Genomic DNA, 20,899 nt, shown 5'->3' with positions numbered 1-20,899 from the left:
CACCTTCAAAGGTAGCCCCACGTAGAGCACATTGCAGTAGTCCAAGCAGGAGATAACTAGAGCATGCACCACTCTGGTGAGATAGTCCACAGACAGGTAGGATCTCAGCCTGTGTACCAGATGGAGCTGGTAGACAGCTGCCCTGGACACAGAATTGACCCCTGCACCTCCATGGATAGCTGTGAGTCCAAAATGACTCACATAAAGCATTTCAGCTGGCAGGTCATCTGCTGCTGTCCCTTGAAGGTAGAAGAATGAGTTCCTACAGGGAGGAATTCAATCTAGCGCTGATGGAGCAATCTCCCCTCCCCTTGTGTGCTGTTTTGGGGTTCTTCCAACCCCCTCAAGCCAATTTCAGAGGGGGAAGGGAGGAATCCCTGTTGCACTAGTGGAAGCCCTTGTGTGAGGTTCTGCTAGTGTCGTTGGTTAGTTGAACCTGGTCAATACTGGTGTAGAATATCTGTTTAAGAAACGGAGTAATGGACTGGGAAGTTCCCGGTTGAATTTCATCTCTGCGATGAACTAAACTAGGCAACCTCAAGCCCCTCCATCCACAATATGGAAAATAATTATGCTGACAGGAAGATGTGTAAGGTAAAGGCATACTGTATGTGATGCACCTTGAATCTTGCAAGCGCTGTGCACAATTCACACAATCCATTTAAGGTACTACAATACCTCTTGAAACAGTAATGGGTTGCCTCAAAGGATTCTGGGAGCAGTTTGTTAAGGGTGCCAAGAATTGTTCAGCCTTCCTTCTTCCCCGAGCTACAATTATCAATCCCTCTTCATGGAAAACTGGGAATTGTAGCTCCGGGAGGGGAACTACAGGTCTCCTAAGAACTTTCAGCACGTTTAACTACTCCTCCCAGAATTCTCTGAGGCAAGTCACAACTATTTAAATGGTATGAATGTGGCCGTAGTGCAGTATCTATTCTATGCTCTGTTCTTTTCAGAGTGAGGCTCTTCTAAGGCAGGTCTGGGTTTCAAACCTGTGCTTAGATTAACTTCTGAATTGGATTGTTGTAACACATTGGACATGGCTCTGCCCTAGAAGAGTTTAGGCCGTTTTAGTGAAAAATGAGGCAGCTAGACTTCTTATCTGTGGCTAGATGTAGGGAGCACCTTACAAGTTTTTTTGTTTTCGTTTTAAGAACTAGCCATGAGGCTCCTGGTCGATTTTAATCTTTAAAAAGCCTTTAAAAGGCTTGAGACAAGTTTAGCTTAAGGACCACTTTCCCCTCCATGAAGCTTCTCAGCTCAGGAATGCTTTCCCCATGGTGACTGGCAGGGCACCAACCCATATATCTTCCATGTTCCTGGAGAGGATCTTTCTATTTGCTCAGCCTTTTGAAGTCACAGAGTTTTAATCTGGTTCTCTGCTTTGATCTCTGCTGCTGTTTTACATTGGATTTTTGGTTTCATGTATTTATTGCTAACCTTTATTTCTGATTTTGTTTGCCACTCTCAAGACGTTTCACATGGAGAGTGGTATAGAAACACCACCTAAGTGAATAAATAGTATTTTCACTACCTCTATAGAGTGAGGTTTCTCACAGCAATCTTTATTATTTATCCCTTGCCACATACTACGGTGTCGGCAGAAGAAAGGTGGCAGTTCTGTGCATAAGAACCTATAGCCCAAGGGCAACTTCCATCACCCATGCCCATTGGCCACACTGGCTGGAGCACCTGGGAGCAGGAGTTCAACTGGAAAGCCACAGTTTCTCCATCTCAGTCTTAAAAGGTGGCATGGCTGACAACCACAAATAGGACCCATCTTTCCCTAATTTGTCCACAAAAAGAGTTAGCCACTAGGGAAACTTCTTCTAGTTTGCAAAATAAGTGGACCCAATTGGGGGTCAGGGAGAGGAAGAGAAAATCCTGTGAGTGCTTTTATGAACTGTCAGATACTGCATCAGGTCATGCCTCCATGTTTAAGCTGCTAAATTGCAGACAAATAATTATCTGGTACAAGCAACGCCAGGAAGAAGTGTATTTGCAGCATTTAGTGCCCCCCTGTGTTCAGATCAGGTTAAACAGGCAACAATCTCCTTTTAACTGGCTGGTTTGTATCCTTGTTTTGGGGCGACTGCCGTTCCTGGGAATAATGGGTATGATCCAGCCGAAGTTAAGGATTTTTAATCACACCTCATGGAGTAAAATGTGGAATCCCTCCCTTTGAAAGGCACAGGCAAGGCAAAACAAAACACATCAAGTTAGCTGTGTATTTTGTGTTTTTTTAAGTGTGTAACAGCAAGAAGTTGAAACATAGGAAGATCATTCTGGAAAGCTACAGATTTTAATTACATTCTAATTAAGCTGTCTGGAGATAAGTTTGAGGACAAAAGGAGTACTTCTACACACCAGGTACATGGGATTTACACAAACTCGTTACCACAATACGTGATGGTGGCCAGAATCTTTTAAAAGAAAGATAAGACCCATGGAAGATGTGCCTTATTAATGGCACAAGCCGCAAAAAACCTCCATGATTAGAGGTGGTTTACCTTTAATTCACAAATGTTGGGGGGGGAGGGTAGGGTAGATGGCTCTCTTGCACCACACATTGCCTGTGAGCCTCTCATGTCACACAACTGGCTTCCTGCTTGGAGACGGGAAAGCTGGATTTTAATACTGAATGTTTATATGTAAAATCAGACACACTCCAGTTTTCCTCCTAAGGCTAGAACCTGTGAACATCTAATGAAGCTGAATGTTGGAAAATTCAGGACAAAAGAAAGTACTACTTCGCACTGTACATAATAAAACCTATGGAATTTGCTCCGGACCAGAGGTAGTGATGATGGCCACCAACTTGGATGGCTTTAAAAGAGGACTAGACAAATTCATGGGGGATAAGGCTAGCAGTAGCTACGAGTCATGATGGCTATGTTCTACTTTCACTTTGGGGGGGCTGCATGCCTCTGATAAACCATTAATGGGAGCAATTCTTTTGCAGTCATGGCCTGCTTGCGGGTTTCCTATCTGGTCGACCACTTCGAGAATAGGATGGTGTGTTAAATGGGCCTTTAGGGCTGATCCTGCGAGGCTTTTCTCGTGTTCTCATGACTATATGGACCTTTGTTCTGATCCAGCGCGACGGTTCTCAAATCCATATATAAAATTAATTTCAAAAGCACCTTCCAAGAGAGCCACTGAACTGAAGAAAGAAAGACACGCCACATTACAGGGCTGGGGTTTCTCGCCAGTTTTTATTGAACCAATAAAATTCCTACCGATAACAATGAAAGAAATTTCAGCAAGTATAAACGCTATACAGTTTTTAAACAAACCCCATTGTTCCGTACCTATAAATAGAATTTTTCAAAACCTCATAAAAAGTGCAGATTTTATGAATTGCTGTTAACAGGTTAATAATATGCACACACAAATTCCTTTATTGAAAAATATGGTGTGTTTTTTTTCTTTTTGTCTCAGCTCGCTAAAAAGTTCCTTCCGCATCTGTTCAGATACAATTCAAGTTGCGTTAACTAAAAGCTTAACAGAAAGAAAAAGAGTCACACAAACAGATTCAGTTGGATAGGCTTGTCCAATAACCACGGATGTCAGGAAAATGCTAGCTGAACTCTTGGTTCTGTTTGCAAGAAGTCCTAAATTGACACAACTGCAGCAAGAGACACACGTGCAGTGCAACTCTATACCTGTCTACTCATAGCTAAGCCCCCAGGGAGCTCAGTGGGGATTACTCCCATGTTGTGTACGAGTTTGCACCCCGAGGGTGTGGTGCTTTTAGGATGGGCAGCATCTAGGCTTCACCCAAGTGCTCCAGCTATTCCTGGAGTTAAATATTTCTGGGGTGTAGGAAATGCTCTGTTGCTCCAGAGGAGCTTTATCCTGCACTTGTCCTGAGATAACAAGAGTTCTCCTAGACATATATGCTGTAGTAAAGATACGCTGTTAGCCTCTTCTCAACCCACCACCCTTCAGTGCCATTAAACTCCTTGTTGCCAAGATGGCACAGCCATTGGTAGGCAACCAATAGCCACTTGGTGAGGCAACCATCAGCTGAATGAGTTGCATACACTCTTAAGGAAAGAGTGTATTTGTTTTAGTCAGCTTCTCTGCACAAGGAAAGCTCTCACAAACATGTTGGGTCCATTGCTGCCGCCCTTGGAGTTTCTGACCTACTCCTTTTCCCTCCCGGGATAGTCTTTGGCTAACTGCATCCCTTGATGGCAAGGGAAATGGGCCTGGCGTCTTCTTATGGAGTTCAGCCTTAGTTAGGACTGCCTTGTTGGCCCGTCTAGGCCTTTGTGGTGGTTCTTCCTGGGTGATCATGGGAGGCCATCGCCTCCATTCACAAAGACTTTTGCATTCCCCCTTAACACATCCACTCAAGAGCTAGCACTGTACTCACTTAGTTTCGAAACAACCTTTCCCCTCGCGTGGTGCAAAATGAGCTCGTTTCCCCAGGCATGGGGTGGTGGTGGTCACTATTTGAAACTTACAAAGAACGTGATCTTGCCTCTACAGCAAGGTCTGTTCAGCATGGACAGTCCTAAGCGGCTATGGATTTTACCAAGTCAGTTACTTTACAAAAGGGAAAAGAAATAAACCAAAAAAGCTTAAGCCTATATAAAACACATCACCTTTCTCTCCCCACTCCCGCAATACACACGTACAAAATGCATACACGTGGACGTTAAAAAAAAAAAAAAGCTGTGCGAATCCTAAATTGCATCATCGATAAGCTTATTCTACGTACAGCCATAATGTAGAACGAACAAACTGAAAATGGGCAACCTTGGAGGACTGGACCACCCAACTCGGGTTAGCCCTACATTTCACAAACTTTTTTTTTATTAAAAAAAAGAAGTTACAGTAACAAAGTCAAGGACCACAAAGGCCTATCACAGCTTCTAGAAAGACACTACGTTTAAAAGGAGGGTGGGGGTGTAAAAAAAAAAAGATGCCGAAAGAATTAAAGCAACATCAATACTGATTATTTTGCAGAGACCAGGTAAGACGTTCACAGCATGCTACATATAGGACTTCAAACTAAGAAAAGAAAAAAAGGTCAGTTTGCTTGGCTACCCTGCATTTGTTCAGGTACCATTTTGGTTTTTACCCTAGAGAACCCCATGCATGGACTAAAGGATTATGTAAACCAGGGGGTGGCCAGCTTATGGGTCACCATAGTCTGCAGGCATTCATTGGGAGCCAGAACACTCAGTACCACTGCCACCCCGTGGATGACCAAGCTGAACAAAATATTTAAAAATGGCTCATGTGTGCCGAGATGGTCATTCAGGCTGCAGATGGAATGTGCAAGCAACAAGTCCAAGAGAATCTATGCAGAATGCTAGGTGGACATTCAATTGCTTCGCTGCCGTCTAAGCGAAACTACGGAGAAACATCTGACCACCAAGTTGATCAGAATGTATTTGATAGGGCTACCAAGAGAGAGGGGGCAGAAAAAGGTGCTTTGGGGGCTGGATCCTACCCTTGTATGGTTGGCTGCTCAGCCCATAGCTTTGGTATCTCAGCCTACTGTACGCTCAGTTAAATTGTGTACCTCTTTAAACAGGGAGCTCCTTTCTACTGTGAGCTCAGAAGTGAGAATTAAGGGGAAAGAAGGGGAGACAAAATAGCATGGAGCAGAATACTGATATAGCTGAGGTTTCTACTGCCTCTGCAAGTTTTATTCATTTATTTCCCAAGGTCCACAATAATTTAAAAGGCAAGGGCTCCTGGATGTTGCCTGGGCCATGGGAAGCTGCTGAACTGCTGCAGCTAAGCAGATGTGGAGCTGGTCATTCCTTTGGATGGGGGGCTGCTGGGAGCAGAATAAAAAGCAGAATAACAGCAGAATACAAGAACTAAAAAGGATTTTAGATAAGTACATACGCCTTCCTCTGGAACAGTGGTTCTCAACCTCTGGGTCCCCAGATGTTGTTGGACTACAACTCCCATCATCCCTGAGCTCTGGTCTTGCTAGCTAGGGATGATGGGAGTTGTGGTCCAACAACATCTGGGGACCCACAGGTTGAAGATCCCCATTTGTGACCAAATTTATACAGAGGGTTGTTATTTAAGAAAATGAAGGCCTCAGTCCGGAAATCAGAATGAAAGCTCAACAAACAGTACACATCATCTGATCTCTCTGCAGACAAATCTGGATGAGTGCTCAACAAACAGGCTGCCTGGAAGCGCCTTAAGGGTTGTGGAGCTTGTGCCTAAAACAAGCATACAAAAAACCCCCACATCCACTTGTGGCTTTCCTTGCTTTGTAACAAACATCTGTGGCAGGAGTCTGGCACCCTCTTCATTTAGTCCTGCCACTCCAATTACAGAGGAAAATGTACACTCCACAGAGGTGGGAAATCCTTACAGTTGTGCAGGAACCTCACATGCCAATTCTGATTTCTGTTATTCCCGTCTCATAAGATGTGCACCTTTTGACCATGTTCCACCTTTCGAAGGATAGACCTGAGAGCATACAAATCTAGAAGACGTTTGTGGGGGAAATGCGAAACTTTTAAAATTTATTTGGCGCTGTAGAAAGCAGAGCCCAAAATACCGCAGATCCAACTTTCCAACTCAAGCAACAGCATTCTGACAGAAATCTCCATTAAAAATGGTCCATGCCGTTCAGCAAATGTTTGTGTTGAAATCTGTCTTTGTATGATGGGACTCTATGCTCCTTTTATAATGCAGGCCCAATTTTCTGTTTTATTTGTGCAAAGAACCCTTCACTTACTAAAAAAAGAAGCACTCTTTTAAAATGTCAGCAAGGGATATAAAAAACCCGAATGGTTCTTTTGAGGGGCAAGAAGGTTCAAAGCTAGTTTGAATTTCACCCTCTTAACTAAGATGGGCCAGTTCTGGAAGGCCAGTTTAAGCAAGCAAATTTCCAATAGTATGATACCCGAGGCAATCTTAATCGGCTGTGAACGATCGCCAAAGAAGATGACGATGCAAGGTACCATACTCATTTGAAAAATCTGGCCAGGAGGTTTGTACATGCCTTCCTCAATGCAGGGAGTGTTAAGTGTGTACCCCATCATGGTTTAAGGGATTTCACACACTAGCTGGGCAGTGTACCAAGAGCCCTGATGCACCAGTCCAATGCCCATCTAGTCCAGCATCCGATTCACACAGTGGCACCGATTGAAGCAGACTCAGTTGAAAAGAGTGGATTGGCACTAGTAGCCAAGAAAGGTATCATTCAACCGCCTTCCAACAACATTAAGACACAGAGGAACAGCTGTACCCCAGTGTGGGGCAAACAAAGGTGGGATGGGGGGGCAGTTCTAATGACCGATCGGACCCTCAAATCAGACTTGGGCAAAATTTCAAGTAGTAACCATGCTATGTGTGCCTGCGCTTGCAGAGGGGAGGCTGAATACGCAGGGAACCTAGAAACCTGTTTGGTTAACATCAAATCACATAACAGTCCATTTGCTTTTGAGCCTGGCAGCTGCTGCAGATCGGAAGCACACCAAACGCCAAACTATTTAAACAAGTCAGTTCTGTGGATTAGGGCATCTGAACACTGTGGGACTTGCTTCAGAGTAAACATAACCTGGAGCTGGGCAGTAATGACCTGATCCCCTGCCCCTGACCAATATGCCTTTATTTATTTATTTTTTGTTTATTTCTTTACTGGAGCTAGAATCTGGAGTTTCCCCACACATACCTATTTCCTGCATCTGCACTTGCAGGCTCATGTTTGAAACTTCTCTCTCTCTACCGAATATGTGCAATTCCACCTGTGAGCCCTTCTGTCTCCCACCCCAAATAAATTTGATGCAGTTTCCCACACACACACACACCTAAAAAAGGAGGGGTGGGGAGCGGTCTTGACAAGTTCTTGAAGCAGCCATATTTTATTTTTGCAATCACAACAAAAATAGCAGAGGGAATAAACAAGCACTTGAGGGGCCTTTTTATGCACTAAGTGGCAGCCTGAGTCCCACCTCCCACTTTGGGGATTTATATCCTGCCATATAAAATCCACAGAGCCTGCTGGGGGACTCCCTTGCCACCAAGTCCTGCTGCTACCTATGGCTGCAGCCTATGACACTCTTTTGCCCCTTGGCTGACAACTAGGACAGATTTTGGCCCAAGGGTGCCAGTTGCTGACACGTAATCCAAAGCCATACTAGAAGAAGCAAAACAAAAACGAAAAACAAACCCCCAACTATGCCTACACTGCGAAAGAATGATATACATTTTTGACATCCATGAAGTTTGATGATTCATTCACATGTGCTATTTTATAAAAAAATAGATTTTGCACATTTTTAAATTTGGCACATCTGTGAGCTTAAGGGGTATATGTCAAGCAAAGAAGTACAATCATATTCACTTGGATGCCTACTCTGAATGTCAGCATTTAAAAACACACACGTACACACACACACACACACACACACACACACACACACACACACAACCCCATCACATTTGAGTATATAAAGCTATGCACCAGATCATGACCACATAAAATGTCTACTCTGAATCAAACATCATCACCTTGAAACATTTTGTTAACATTCAAGTTTGCCATTCTATTTCTAAGGAAAAAACACAAACTGGTTTTCAAAACAGCAGGTCCCAACCTTGGACACCACATGTAGGTCTGAAATCATGTGAAATCAAGTTTACGCTCCTGTTAATGGATTCACTTTATATATACTTCACAGAAGAGAGAGAGAGAGAGAGAGAGAGAGAGAGAGAGAGAGAGAGAGACCAACAGTCTTATTGATTTAAAATCTAATTGCCTCTCACTGAGATGACTATTCAGTTCGAACAATAAAAAAATCTAGAAGAAAAGGCACTAATGCTTCTGCAATTGGAACACCAGCCTCCCTGTTAAGGAGAAAAGCCACGACTGCTCTGAAGAAAACGTTTAAGCTCTTACAGTTACATACAAAGTCTGTTTATGTCTCTACCTCTAAATGTGAAGACAGATGTTATATCTGAAGAGCTGTGGGGCCAGAGGGCTCAGTCCTTCCCCAGCCGATTTCCCTGCATCCACGCCCTGCCTGGCTTTTCTCTGCAACATGCAAACAAGTGCCTGGAACAACAGCAAAGGGTAAACGAAAGAAAGAAAGGGGCAGAAGTTCCCCTGGCAGAAGTTGCTCCTTCCCCCTCCCACAATCACCAGGGAGGTGTTTGGTGGAGACCTGTCAGCACCTTGCTGCAGTTCAAATCCAGTCAGGGTTAAGCGTCTTAAAAGTCCCAGGGAGTCTCCAACGGAGCCCTCAAACTCTTCCACTGAAATCAACCCGGCTTTGGACAGGACAGGGGTCAGGGCAGCGCAATTCCAGCTTCTGCAATGGTGCCATGCCAAACACAACCCATAAAGGTAAGCTGCAGGCAGCGTTTGCACAACCCTTCCCCATTGCAGACCGCAGGTGCAAATGGCTGAATGCTCTTGTTAAATCCAACGCCATCCTTCAAAACGCTTAACTTTAGCTGGATTTTGATTCGGCTTTTTAAAACACACACACACACACACCCCTCCCAGTTTCACACATGCACAGACAGAGCAGTGAGCTACCATTCATCCTCAGCAGCAATGCGTCGCTCATTCAGTAACTTGTCATCACTGTAGTCATTTCCTTCCAAGGACACATAGACACACTACTGACTCCAACAGGTTTCAACGGTTTCTTGGGAAGCTGAACTGGTTTGGGAAATGTGTGTTTGGGGGTGTCTTTTAAGAGAAAGCCCTCAGCACTATTCCCAAACTGCAATTCCCAGACTTCTTTAGGAGGAGCAACACATGCAGCCAATACGAATCTGTAGTGTCAATATCGTCTGGGAGAGTTTCCATGTCAAAACAGCCCTGGCAATTCCAAGCGCAGAAGGTTACGTCTCTTCAAAGCAACAAACAATTTTTTCAGCAGCCAAGGGGTGTGTGTGTTGCAGGACAATCACACAACATCACAGCCGTTAAGAGAGAGAAAGATCAAGTAATTTTTAAAAATTTTTTTTTAAATAAACCCAACAAAATAACCACATCCAAACTTTAGTTCCTCTACCCCCTCTTTTTTTACTTTCCAAAATTGCTCTCATGAAAGAAACCACTGCAGAAGTCTTCAATGTACAAGCTTATTCTATATTGCTTTCTACAGCCTACTGGAATGAAGGTCCATCTCATTCATTTCCAATGTGTATAAAAGCAGGTAAAAATAAATATTCAGGGGGACACAAAATCTGACATCAATCTCAATTCAGCAAAAGTTAGTCACAACTGAGTCTTGTAAAAATCAAAAGAGAGGAAAAGACTGGGGCTTAAATCGCTTTATTGACTACCCAAAAGGCTTGAGGGCAAGTTAAGGTTCCTTTCCTGGATCCCAGATAACTGGCAGTGGGACACAAAGGGGTGGTCTCCAAGCCCCGCTGGGCCTAAGCAGTGTTGATTTCAAGGGGACTCAGTTGAGACTAGCTTTTCCTGAAGCAAGCCAGTCACGTGAAATTCTCTATCATGTCTTGTCTTTCTGGCCTCTCTTTAGGCACTTCACTGGATCATTAATGCAAGAAGGTAAAGCTCTAAAAACCAAGACATTTGTGCCCTGAAGGGAAAAAGTAATCAGTGTAGTCAAGCAATGCAAGGGCAGGACTCTCTTGGCTGCTCACTTCTCTTTCCCAACAATGACATCTGCCCATGGGCACAAGCCAATCGGCCCGGCACTCCTCTGGCACCTCCTCCATTCACTTCCATGGAGCTTGCATGGGGTCTCCCCTGCTAAAAGGAAGGTGTAGAAGGGCTTGGGGACATCCGATTAAACCAACGCTTTGGTGCTCGAGTAGGAGCCGATTGTTTGCAGCAAACACTACCCAAGTTTGGGAAGGAGAAGCCATTTTCCACCGCGGTTGTGTTGAGTGGGACATTTCAGCAGCGACTTGGTTAAGGAAAGGCTCGCTCTTCTGCTATATATTGCACTTCCTTTGTTCACTCACATCAACGTATAGAAACATGATTCTTAGCTTGAAAATATTGCAGAGCGTTCTGAAAAATATTTGACGGGAATCAATTTCCCCAAAGCTTAAGCTGAACACTGATATAATTACCCTTGAATTAAGAAGTGGGGGGGGGGGATGACAGTGGAGCAAAACGAGACTGCAACTCCGGGGCAAAGCACATTCTTTGTTTGTAGAAGGGTCCCAGGTGCGGTCTCCGACACTTTGAGTTAAAGGTTAGGGACGATTGTGACCCAAGACCTCAAGGAATCACTGCTGGTCAGAACAGACAAGTCTGACTCAGTAAAAGACAGTGTCGTACAAGCAAAGCTTTCAGGGGAGGGGGAAATCTAGCTAAGTGACTAATACATGCTCTGCATGCGAAAGGTCCTGGGCTCAATCCCTGCCATCTCCAGTTAAAACCATCTCAGGTAAGAGGGCTGGGAGAGACTTCTCCCCTCAACTTTGGAGGACCAGAACAGACAGACCAGTGGCCTGATTCAGCACAAGGCAGCTCTTTACAGTTTTAAGAGAATGTGCTCTTGCAGATTGCTCTTTTGTTTCTTTCATTGGACAGCATGTGTGCGTGCGTGTGCTGGATTTGCACGCATCACATTACCACCAGATCAATGAACCAGTTAAGGACGAACCTGGATTTCAAAACTTTTTTTAAAAAACCTCTTAAAGTCAAACTTCTACAAGTTCAGATATCCCAAGTTAAACTGGCTTGCTGGCTGGGCAGTAAGTACCATTCAAGCATCATTAGGGTCAGCAGAAAGAGCAATTGTAGGCAACACAGAAGAATGCAATCCCTGAACTGATTATGTACAGTTGAAATGGATATGGTAGAAAACCCTCTTCGTTCAGGAAAAAAAAAGCATTTGAATGCTGTGTCTCAGTAGCACGCTGCAGGATTGGCAGCAGTTCTTTTCACATTAAAAAAAAAAGGCAGACAATAGTTGCATCAGCTTTCACACAGCCTCCAAACTACTGCCAAAGTACTAAAATTCTAAGAAAACTCTAAGAATAAGCCAGTTGAGCACTTCAGTTTAAACACAGCACATACTGGATTCAGGAAAGCTGCATTAATATTCTAGAAAGAACTAAAAGGAGAAAATAAAATAAAATCCTTCGCTCTGGATTCCATTTGCAGGAAAAAGTGGGTAGGAACAGAACCTCGGAAGATGCACCAACAAGTGTTTTTCTTCCGAGCATGAGAAGAAATAGCAAAAGAATCAAATATAACAAACCGTTTTAGGGTTTGTGACCAATACTCCAACTGGAAACAACTTAAGAAGTAGTGTTCCTCAGTGCTATTTTTGCTATCGTTAGTAATGTTAAGCATCAAGAAAACAGGGGGGGAAATATATAGATCATTGCACGTTAACCACCGCGAGGAAGGCGGCTTCAGCTTTTGACACTAGAGAATCCAATAACCTGATGCTACAACCACAGGCAGGTGTTTCTGCACATCTGTTTGGAAGCTTTCTTCACACGCTTGCAACGGCGGTTCAGGTCAAGTGGCGCGTAATGGCACGAAGGGCGTAAAGGAGTTCCGCCTGCATGCGCGCTTCCATCAGGAGAAGGTTCACGTGGACCTGGAGGAAATATTCAAAGAAAAAAATGATGATGGCATCTTCTAAAAATACATAAATGTCATAGCTCACCATGAGGTCGACCAAAGGGCATTTATATTTCTTTCAGCTTTATCGTTCCCGAGTTGAGATTGTGATAAATGGGTTTGCCACTCGTCAGACTGCAGCATCCAGCAGTGACCTGCACATGTGAACAAGCCATTGCAGAGACGATCTTTTGTACTACCTTGTCATGCGGTGTGTGTGTGTGTGTGTGTGTGTGTGTGTGTGTGTCAGCATTCAGCAGAATCCAGTGTGTTCATTTTTCCAGGGTGTTTCATAGTGGTGTGATGTGGCAACCCCAAAGTTTCGCTCTTGGTGGCTGTGCAGTGCAGAACTTCACATTAATGAAATATGAACTTCGGATTTATGGATATGGAAGCTTCCCTTCTTAACAATGCCATTTCCCCTGTTTACACATGCATCCATCAATGAGACACTCACCTTCTCCGAGTGCTTGAACTGGCGCCAGTAGCTATCGTACATGCGCTTGGTAGTTCGCTCTGGGTAGCAGGTCACTGTCTTAATGTAAACCTTCAGGCTCCGTTCAAGTAACTGATTAACTTCTCCATAATCGTAGTCATCATACCTAAGCAAGATTAAGCCGGCCTGAATCTCTCTTTTCTGAGAATGCACATCTTAAAAAGAGCACCTTTCTACTGCACAATTGTTTTTTAAAAAAATATGCTGGGGTAAATCTGCCTGAAGATCAGATGATAAGTCTCCTAAAGCCAGGCTGGTATTGTTCAACTAGATTTGCAAAAGGAAGGGTGGCTGAGCTGTACAGCTCTTCCAGTAGCCGGCAGAACCCACATTTGGAACTGCACAGAGGCCACAAAGAATAATGCGCTAAATTGATTTGAATATAATTTACACCCTTGTAGATTCTTGGGGCCCAATTCACACTGTACATTTGACGGGCTTCAGATGATGACAACCATGACTCCCATCCTGAACACACACACATTTCTATGGTGGAAATGGATTGCACAGCCCTTTGGCTTCCTGGAAGTCGTTTTGAACAGCTAAAGGGAACCCATAAGATTACTGTTCAATTAATTTCCAAATAACTGGCTAACAGATTTTTATATGCACCCTAGAGAAATCACTTGAGGGTCTTTGATTCCAGAACACATGTTGCATGAGTGTGTCTAAATTTACTGTTCTGCTTGGTTTAAGAATACTTCGTCCACCCCAACATCACCCATGTTGTCTCCATATTTATGCTGATAAATACTGCAAACACCTTACAGGGTGGAGAGAAGACAAATGATTTTACCCTTTTATCCACTCTTTCTCCCTTCCACTTGAAACATGCTATTGTGAATGCTTAAAAGGTAAAGTTACCCCTGCCCATACGGGCCAGTCATGTCCGACTCTAGGATTGTGCGCTCATCTCACTTAAGAGGCCGGGAGCCAGCGCTGTCCGAGGACACTTCTGGGTCATGTGGCCAGCGTGACGAAGCTGCTCTGGCGAGCCAGCACCAGTGCAGCACACGGAAACGCCGTTTACCTTCCCGCTATAAAGCGGTACCTATTTATCTACTTGCACTTAGGGGTGCTTTCGAACTGCTAGGTGGGCAGGAGCTGGGACCGAACGACGGGAGCTCACCCCGCCACGGGGATTTGAACCACCGACCATACGATTGGCAAATACTAGGCACTGAGGTTTTACCCACAGCGCCACCCGCGTCCCTATTGTGAATGCTTAGGCCTGCGCTAAGCAAAATGCAACCACTGGTCCAATCCTAGCCCTCAACTTCATTCCTGAAACCAAGGACATACAAGCCTCTTTAATATAAGGCATAGCTGCATTCTGAACCTGAAGCAGCACCCCAATTACAGAATACCTCCAGAAGTGCACTTATTTAGCCAGTTCAGTTGGTGACATACCTGATTCCAAACATACAGTGAACATAATTAAATAAAGCTCTTCTTAACATGGTTGTGTCAACATCTTCATGTGTGGCCATAGTGTTGTACGTGAGGCTATAGACCATTCGGAACTTCTCATCCAGGAGATGCCCAATGTCGGAATAAAGCCTGTTCACAAGGGAGAATCCATGGTTTTCCCAGGTATAGTCCTGCAAAAAAGCACAGACTACCAATTTGTACATGGCATGTTTGAGCAGTCCTGCAGAATGGTTTTAATAATAATAATAATAATAATAATAATAATAATAATAATAATAATAATAATATCTTTATTGTCATTGCCCCCTCTCGGGGACAATGAAATTTTGAAGACACACGATGCCGTTCTACTGCTGAAACAAAACAGTGGAGGTAACAATTTGTTGTGTGCCCTTGTGTGAAATGCACAGAGCAAGGGGGTCCCAATTTAGTCTGATTATGCACCTGTATCCAAATGCATACTTCTGATTTAAGGTGAAGCATTATCAAGAGAAGAAATTGAATTAAGTAGGAACCGTGTATCATCAGAATGTATATAAACTGTAAGTGCAAATTTATATGTAATAATAATTGACACAATGAAGTTATATTAGAATATGAAAATCAATTTATTGTTGTTGTTATTTTAAAAAAATCAATAACTTTTGAATTCAAATGTAAAACCTCTTTCTTGCTCTGAGATGAGCAAACTTGTCGTGATTTTTGGGAATATCCAACTGATGTACTTGTTTATTCTCTACTGAAAGAACAGCGAGTCATGAAAGCCTGTCTCAAATCAATTTTAAGTTGCACCGACCATTACGTGGAAGTTTTGAGCAGCTTAATTTTGGAAAACGACTTTTCAGCTGTGGTAACTGACAGGAATATTAAGAGTGAACATTAAACCCACGTGGATAATAGGGGTGTGCACTGGCTTTGAGTGTACCTTGAATTACAAATCAAATCAGGGTAATTTGGGGAAAGGCTCTTATGTTTTTCCAAGTCAGATTGCACCGTTAACAAGGCATCGCAAGGCAGCCAGGGACTTCTGAAGCTTCCAAGGTGATATTTATTTAACTGAACTCAATCAGATCATGGGTGGCACCAAACTGGGTGGATATCTGCCTAATTTGGGGTGAATTCTCCACTCCCTCAGCAGCCCCCCATGCCCCATTCCACATTGTTCAGCGAATGTCCCCATGCCCCTGAGGCTTTTGGGGGGACATGCATGGCTGCAGGTGGGAAGAAGTCCCACAAACTTCCTTAAATTCACTTATCTCTAGATCTGAACCACTGCGTAGTGAGTGTGCTATCTGGAAACTTTGCATTCTGACCTCATGCAATAAACCACCTGGTTTTTCAGAGGGTTACAAACGTAAGCTACACCATGTTAAACGCACCTGGGCTCGGAAAGTTGGAAGATGCTCCTCACCCCGCCTGGCAAAGTCTTTGTACCCAAAGCCAGGATCTTCAACGTAGCGCGAAACGTCGGCTGTGGAAACTATTTCATCGTCAAAGGCTGGCAAAGGAAAATATTGAAGCCAATTAAGTGTACTCTTCTCATTCCTCCTCCAAGGTGTAAACCACTTAGAAGTTTCCTTTGTCAATTAAGCAGTATATAAATCTTGTCGATTAAAAATAAAAAATAAGGTGCTTAATGGGAAGTATTCTCTGGAGTGGCATTCCATTTTATTCTTCCTGGCACTATTTCTACATACGGAAGTAAAGCAATGGCTCGGATTTGGGTTAGCCGCTTGACCTTTTAAAGGTCAGTGCCAGGCAAAACAACAACAACAGAGACCGCTGAAGATTTGTTCCCCACTGAATACACATAATAGAGGCTGAGGGCTGAATTCAATGCTAGTCCTACTCACTCGTTGAAATTAATATGACTAACTTATGTGCATTAATGTCAATGGATCTACAATGAATAGGACCGGAATTGGATAGTGTGGCTGTCCCTGTTGTGAGCAATAACATTTCTGTAGAACCACGATAGACACCCACTTGCTGCAACTTCTGGAAACAATCAAAGACATTTTTGTTCCAACAAGTTTTCCCAGGTAGGTGGCTTCTGCCATGAGTGTCTACTTTGTATTGCTTTTAAACCCACCTATTGTGCTATGTTGTTTTAAACTTTCTCTCTTTTTTTGGCATTTTCATTGCATTTTGTACATCGTGTTGAGACATCTGAGGAGTGAGATTAATAACTAACTAACTTACTAACTAACCCTGAGGCAACGCAAGGAGCCGATAGGAAACAGACTGGAGATGTTCAAAGTAATCAAGAATGGAAGAGCCCTCCTGTGGTGCAATGGGCCAGTTTGTCTGGCTACCAACCCGAAGGCTGGTGGTTCTAGCCCACCCAGGGATGGCTGTGGGCAAAATTCCTGAATTGCAGGGGGTTGGATTAGATGACCCTCAAGGTCCCTTCCAACTCTAGAATTCTATTATTCTAAGAGACATTGTTTTAAAATAGCTCTAACAGAGGAGTCAAATTTAAGAACCAGGTGATCATAAATATTATACTTCAGAACACTGTGCAGTATATACATGCAACGGTATGGGGCCAAGGCTTGGGGGTCTTGTGCTCTCCCACACTGCACACAGAACCTTAGAGTTGAATAAGACCTTATGCACACAATGCCTGGGCAAGGAAGCCCAGCTCCTCGATGATTAGAAAGGACCTCGGAGATCAGGGTTCAAATCCTCACTCAGGTATGAAGCTCACTGGGTGACTTTGGGTGAGTCACAGTGTCTAAGTCTAATCTACCTCACAGGGTTGTTGCAAGAATAAAATAGGGAGGGAGAAATGCATGCAAACTTGAGCTCCTTGGAGGAAAGCTGGAATATACATTTAATTAATAAAACAGACCTAAGTCCAGAAAAGGGGTGGATAGGGACCAGCTAAACAGAGGCTACTTGAACAGGCATAGACACACATAAGCCTCAAATCACAGACATGGTTGTGTATCATAGTGGGGTGTTCGCCTAAGCCCTGGGGCTCACTTTAAGAAGGGGGAAAGCCCCTGTAGAAGGACAGAGGTCCTTTCCCATGACGCCAATTCAAGATTGCCAGCCACGCACATGACAAGAGATGCCACAGCCTGAGCATGTCTGGCAGGAATCATTGTTAGCCCTGTTGAATCAGTAAGGGACAATCATGAACCACCTTGGCGTCATGTACTGTGGGATATCAGATGCACTGAAAAAAGAAATCCAGGCGACCCAACCCTTTACATTAGAGCCATTTGGCTAGAGCGGAAGGGTTCAGCCAGTTGATTTATGGCTATGTAACCAAGCACCATGGAAGAACTTCAGCAACACCAGCACTAAGGAAGGCCAATTGCTCCCATCCAGAGATGACCTCCACCTCGTCGCCTCCTGTCTGCCAAGCGGCTTGAGCGCATTCATCACACTTCCGGAGAGCTGACTGCTGCAAAGTTACTGCAGTTGACCTTGATGGTCCAGCTTGGCTCACTTTCAGGAGCCCTAATGAGCCTGGGTGGGGAAAGTCTCCTGTGTCTACTGCTATAAAAATCACTACCCGGGGGGCGGGGGAGAGATCAGTTGATCCAAGAATCACAAGGCTGCCTTTATCCTCCCTTCTGGCTCATTAGCCAATCAAAACATAAATCTGTGTGGGAAGAAATCAGCTTGGCAACCATCCAAATAGGTCCTCAGTGCAGGGGGGGGGGGGATGAGCTATTGAGCCTGGGCTTATCCTTTGTTTCCTGGTTCCTGCAATCTGTTTTGAACTAATGCAGAAAGGAGGTCCATGCCTGCTTCTGCTTCTTTTAATGACTAGGCTATTAGACGCTGACTGTCAGGGATGAAATAATTTCCACCTTAAAGTTCCTTGCTTGCTTTTGAACTCTTCCATTCTAAGAGGCACAAGGAAATTTTTAGTTCACAAAATAAAAAACGGACCACTTTCTAACTGAGTTTCTTAGGCTGTGTTAGCCACCAGTCACTTTCAAAATCTAAAATCTTTTGCGTTATCTTTAAGTTAACTCTTCAGGCATCATGTGTGCCTGGATTAGCTCCAACATAAGATTTTCTGGAGCTGATGTGCCATTTTGGTCTTCAACAGTTGCCTGCCAACCTTTTTGGTTTCCCCAAGATTGCCACCTTCCTCTATGGCTACAGCATTTTAATGCATCACTCAACTGGCTCCGTGTTGGGTTGAACTGGGACTCACCTGGAAATACGGGACTCAAACAGCACAGAAGTGTGATGGAGAAAGTGCTCTAAGGTGTTAAATTCAAGGCCAAACTCTCCACCCAGCAAATGTTCTGCTAATAAATGTCAACTCCACCTGAACCAGATGTCAAAACCACCATTCTACTTCAGACACTAACATCTGAACAATTATGGGCATTTTGCCTGCAGCTCTGACAAGTTCTCTTTCTCTAAATATTTATAGCATGAATGCAGTAAGAGAAAGGTATTTTCTATATGCACATATGCCTATAAGCTCTTGGGGAATCCAAAGCAAATATTAATGCTGTTAAAACAGGCATACATGTCACCAAAGATGGTTCAGTTATTCATGTCAAGTGTGTAAAGGCCATTCCGAAATCTTCTCAAGGTCCCAAATAAACCTCTTTCCTAAGGATTATTTACCTACAGAAGGAGGCCCTGTGGATTAGCCTTCTAGATATTGTGTTGCTTCAGCCACAGGTGGTTAATCAGGCTGAAGAATGTTCCAAAACTCTCCACAAGTTTATTTCGTTTTTTAACAGTAACATGTCAGAAAGAAGGCTAAGCTAGAGGCTGTCAAGCTACTTTTCTATGGGCAAGTTGTTGTTCTTAAACAGGGGAGCAATCATAGCTCTGTTGGTAGAGCATGAGACTCTTACAATCTCAGGTTGGTGGGTTCAAGCCCCACATTGGACATTGCAGGGGGTTGGACTACTAGATAATCCATGGGGTCCCTTCCAACGCTACAATTCTATGATACTATGAAACAGGCAGCCTCTGACCTAGTGTATAGCTTTATTCCAGAGAAAATGGATTCCTCTGCATGTATAACTTGGCTCCAATCAAACATCAGAAAGTGGAATTCTTGTTTTCCTTTCCATCTGTTTTTATTTAACTTGGTTTTGTGTGTTCTTTGCTCTTCAGCAAAACCTCTGAAAACTGGATTAAACGAAAGCAACTAAAACGAAAAGGAGCAGTACCTTCAGTGACAACCAGGAGGCTCTCAGTCTTTTCCTTTTCAAAGCGAGTATCCATTTCCTCCTGAGAGGCCTCCTCGTCCTCCTTCTCCTCCTGCAGCCTTTTCATTCTGTCCATCAGGGCCTCCAGCTCACTTAAAGAATCTGAGATCTATAAACACATCACATCCTTCAGGATCGAATACAAATCATTCCCTCTCCGGCCCCCAGTTCCATACTCAACATTTTTGGGGAAACGCTCAGGTCTGTGCACTGCATGCACTAACAGATTTAAAATTGCGCCAAGCAAGTTTTATGCACTGCCTAAATCATGCAAACGTTCCTGGGGCTCATTAAAGAATCCTACCAATCTGATCCAGCCACTCCTCTGGCTAACGGAATTTCAGCAGGCATTGCCCACAGATGTTTAAGTGTATTGTAAAAGCAGTTAAGAGAAAGGAACTTCCTTTCGGTTTTAAAATGAAAGCAGAGAACCTCCGGAAGCTTGTTTTTGGGTCTAGAATCACTTTCTGTGTTTGCAATGCAGCTGCAGAACCCACAAGCTCTGACCATACCCAGCCCGTTCCTTTAGTTCTTTTGTGCCAGGCTCTTCTTTGCAAATTCCAATCCAATATGCTGCTGTGCATTTGCCAGTTCAGCCCCTAAGAGTCCGCACACTGTCACTTTTGCCTCCAATCTCCCTGTATCACTTTACTCTAAGCCAGTCAATGATATCTGATCCCCCCCTTTTAGTATCCCAAAGAAGTTGTGACACATCATTTGAGAAAGCCACTTTTCATTTCATAAGTAAGTCACTATTACATCATGAAAACCATTCGTTACCTCTGCCTACTGACGTTTCATAAAAAATAATTACATGATTTATATGGCCAGCAGAATCCTTGGTAAGGAATGCGAAAGCCATCTTAGAAAAGGCAATTTTTAGTCATCTGGAAGAACCCAAGAGCTCTTTGTAGCTCCTTCCTCTAGAAAGGTTTGCCGTTTAGGGCTATACAAAAGGGTCAAGCTCTGGTTGGAACAGGATGGAACTAGACTGTTGTCACTTGGAATAAAAACGGTAGCAGAGGAGAATTTGGTCATCCTAAGGATGAGGGTGAAAATGTTTATGATCATCCAGATGTTGGGAGGAGAAGAACGGAGCAACAGAGAAGAAAGGAGAAACATGATCCTCCCATGTTCTGGCATGGATCTGCCCCTCCCAGCAACCCACTGATTCCTCCTGACCTCACATGGCTATTAAGTGCTTTCAGATGC

At 43.8% G+C, this 20,899-nt stretch overlaps 1 protein-coding gene across 1 annotated transcript in view; it reads right to left on the bottom strand.

The window, feature by feature from the left end:
• Window positions 1-3,196: 3,196 nt before the first annotated feature.
• Window positions 3,197-20,899, bottom strand: part of SESN3 (sestrin 3) — a 63,986-nt gene continuing 46,283 nt past the window's right edge. Inside the window, exons 6-10 of the mRNA XM_081197681.1 lie at window positions 19,649-19,796; window positions 15,866-15,984; window positions 14,466-14,656; window positions 13,017-13,161; window positions 3,197-12,536 (exon numbers count right to left, since the gene is read on the bottom strand). Of these exons, the coding sequence (XP_081053807.1) occupies window positions 12,450-12,536; window positions 13,017-13,161; window positions 14,466-14,656; window positions 15,866-15,984; window positions 19,649-19,796 (690 nt within the window). The 3' untranslated portion in view covers window positions 3,197-12,449. The remainder of the gene's footprint in view (window positions 12,537-13,016; window positions 13,162-14,465; window positions 14,657-15,865; window positions 15,985-19,648; window positions 19,797-20,899) is intronic.

This window comes from Podarcis bocagei (genome assembly GCF_964188305.1).
Source record: "Podarcis bocagei genome assembly, chromosome: 6".
NCBI classification, from domain to species: Eukaryota; Metazoa; Chordata; class Lepidosauria; order Squamata; family Lacertidae; genus Podarcis; species Podarcis bocagei.
This window is presented reverse-complemented; position numbering and strand designations above follow the sequence as displayed.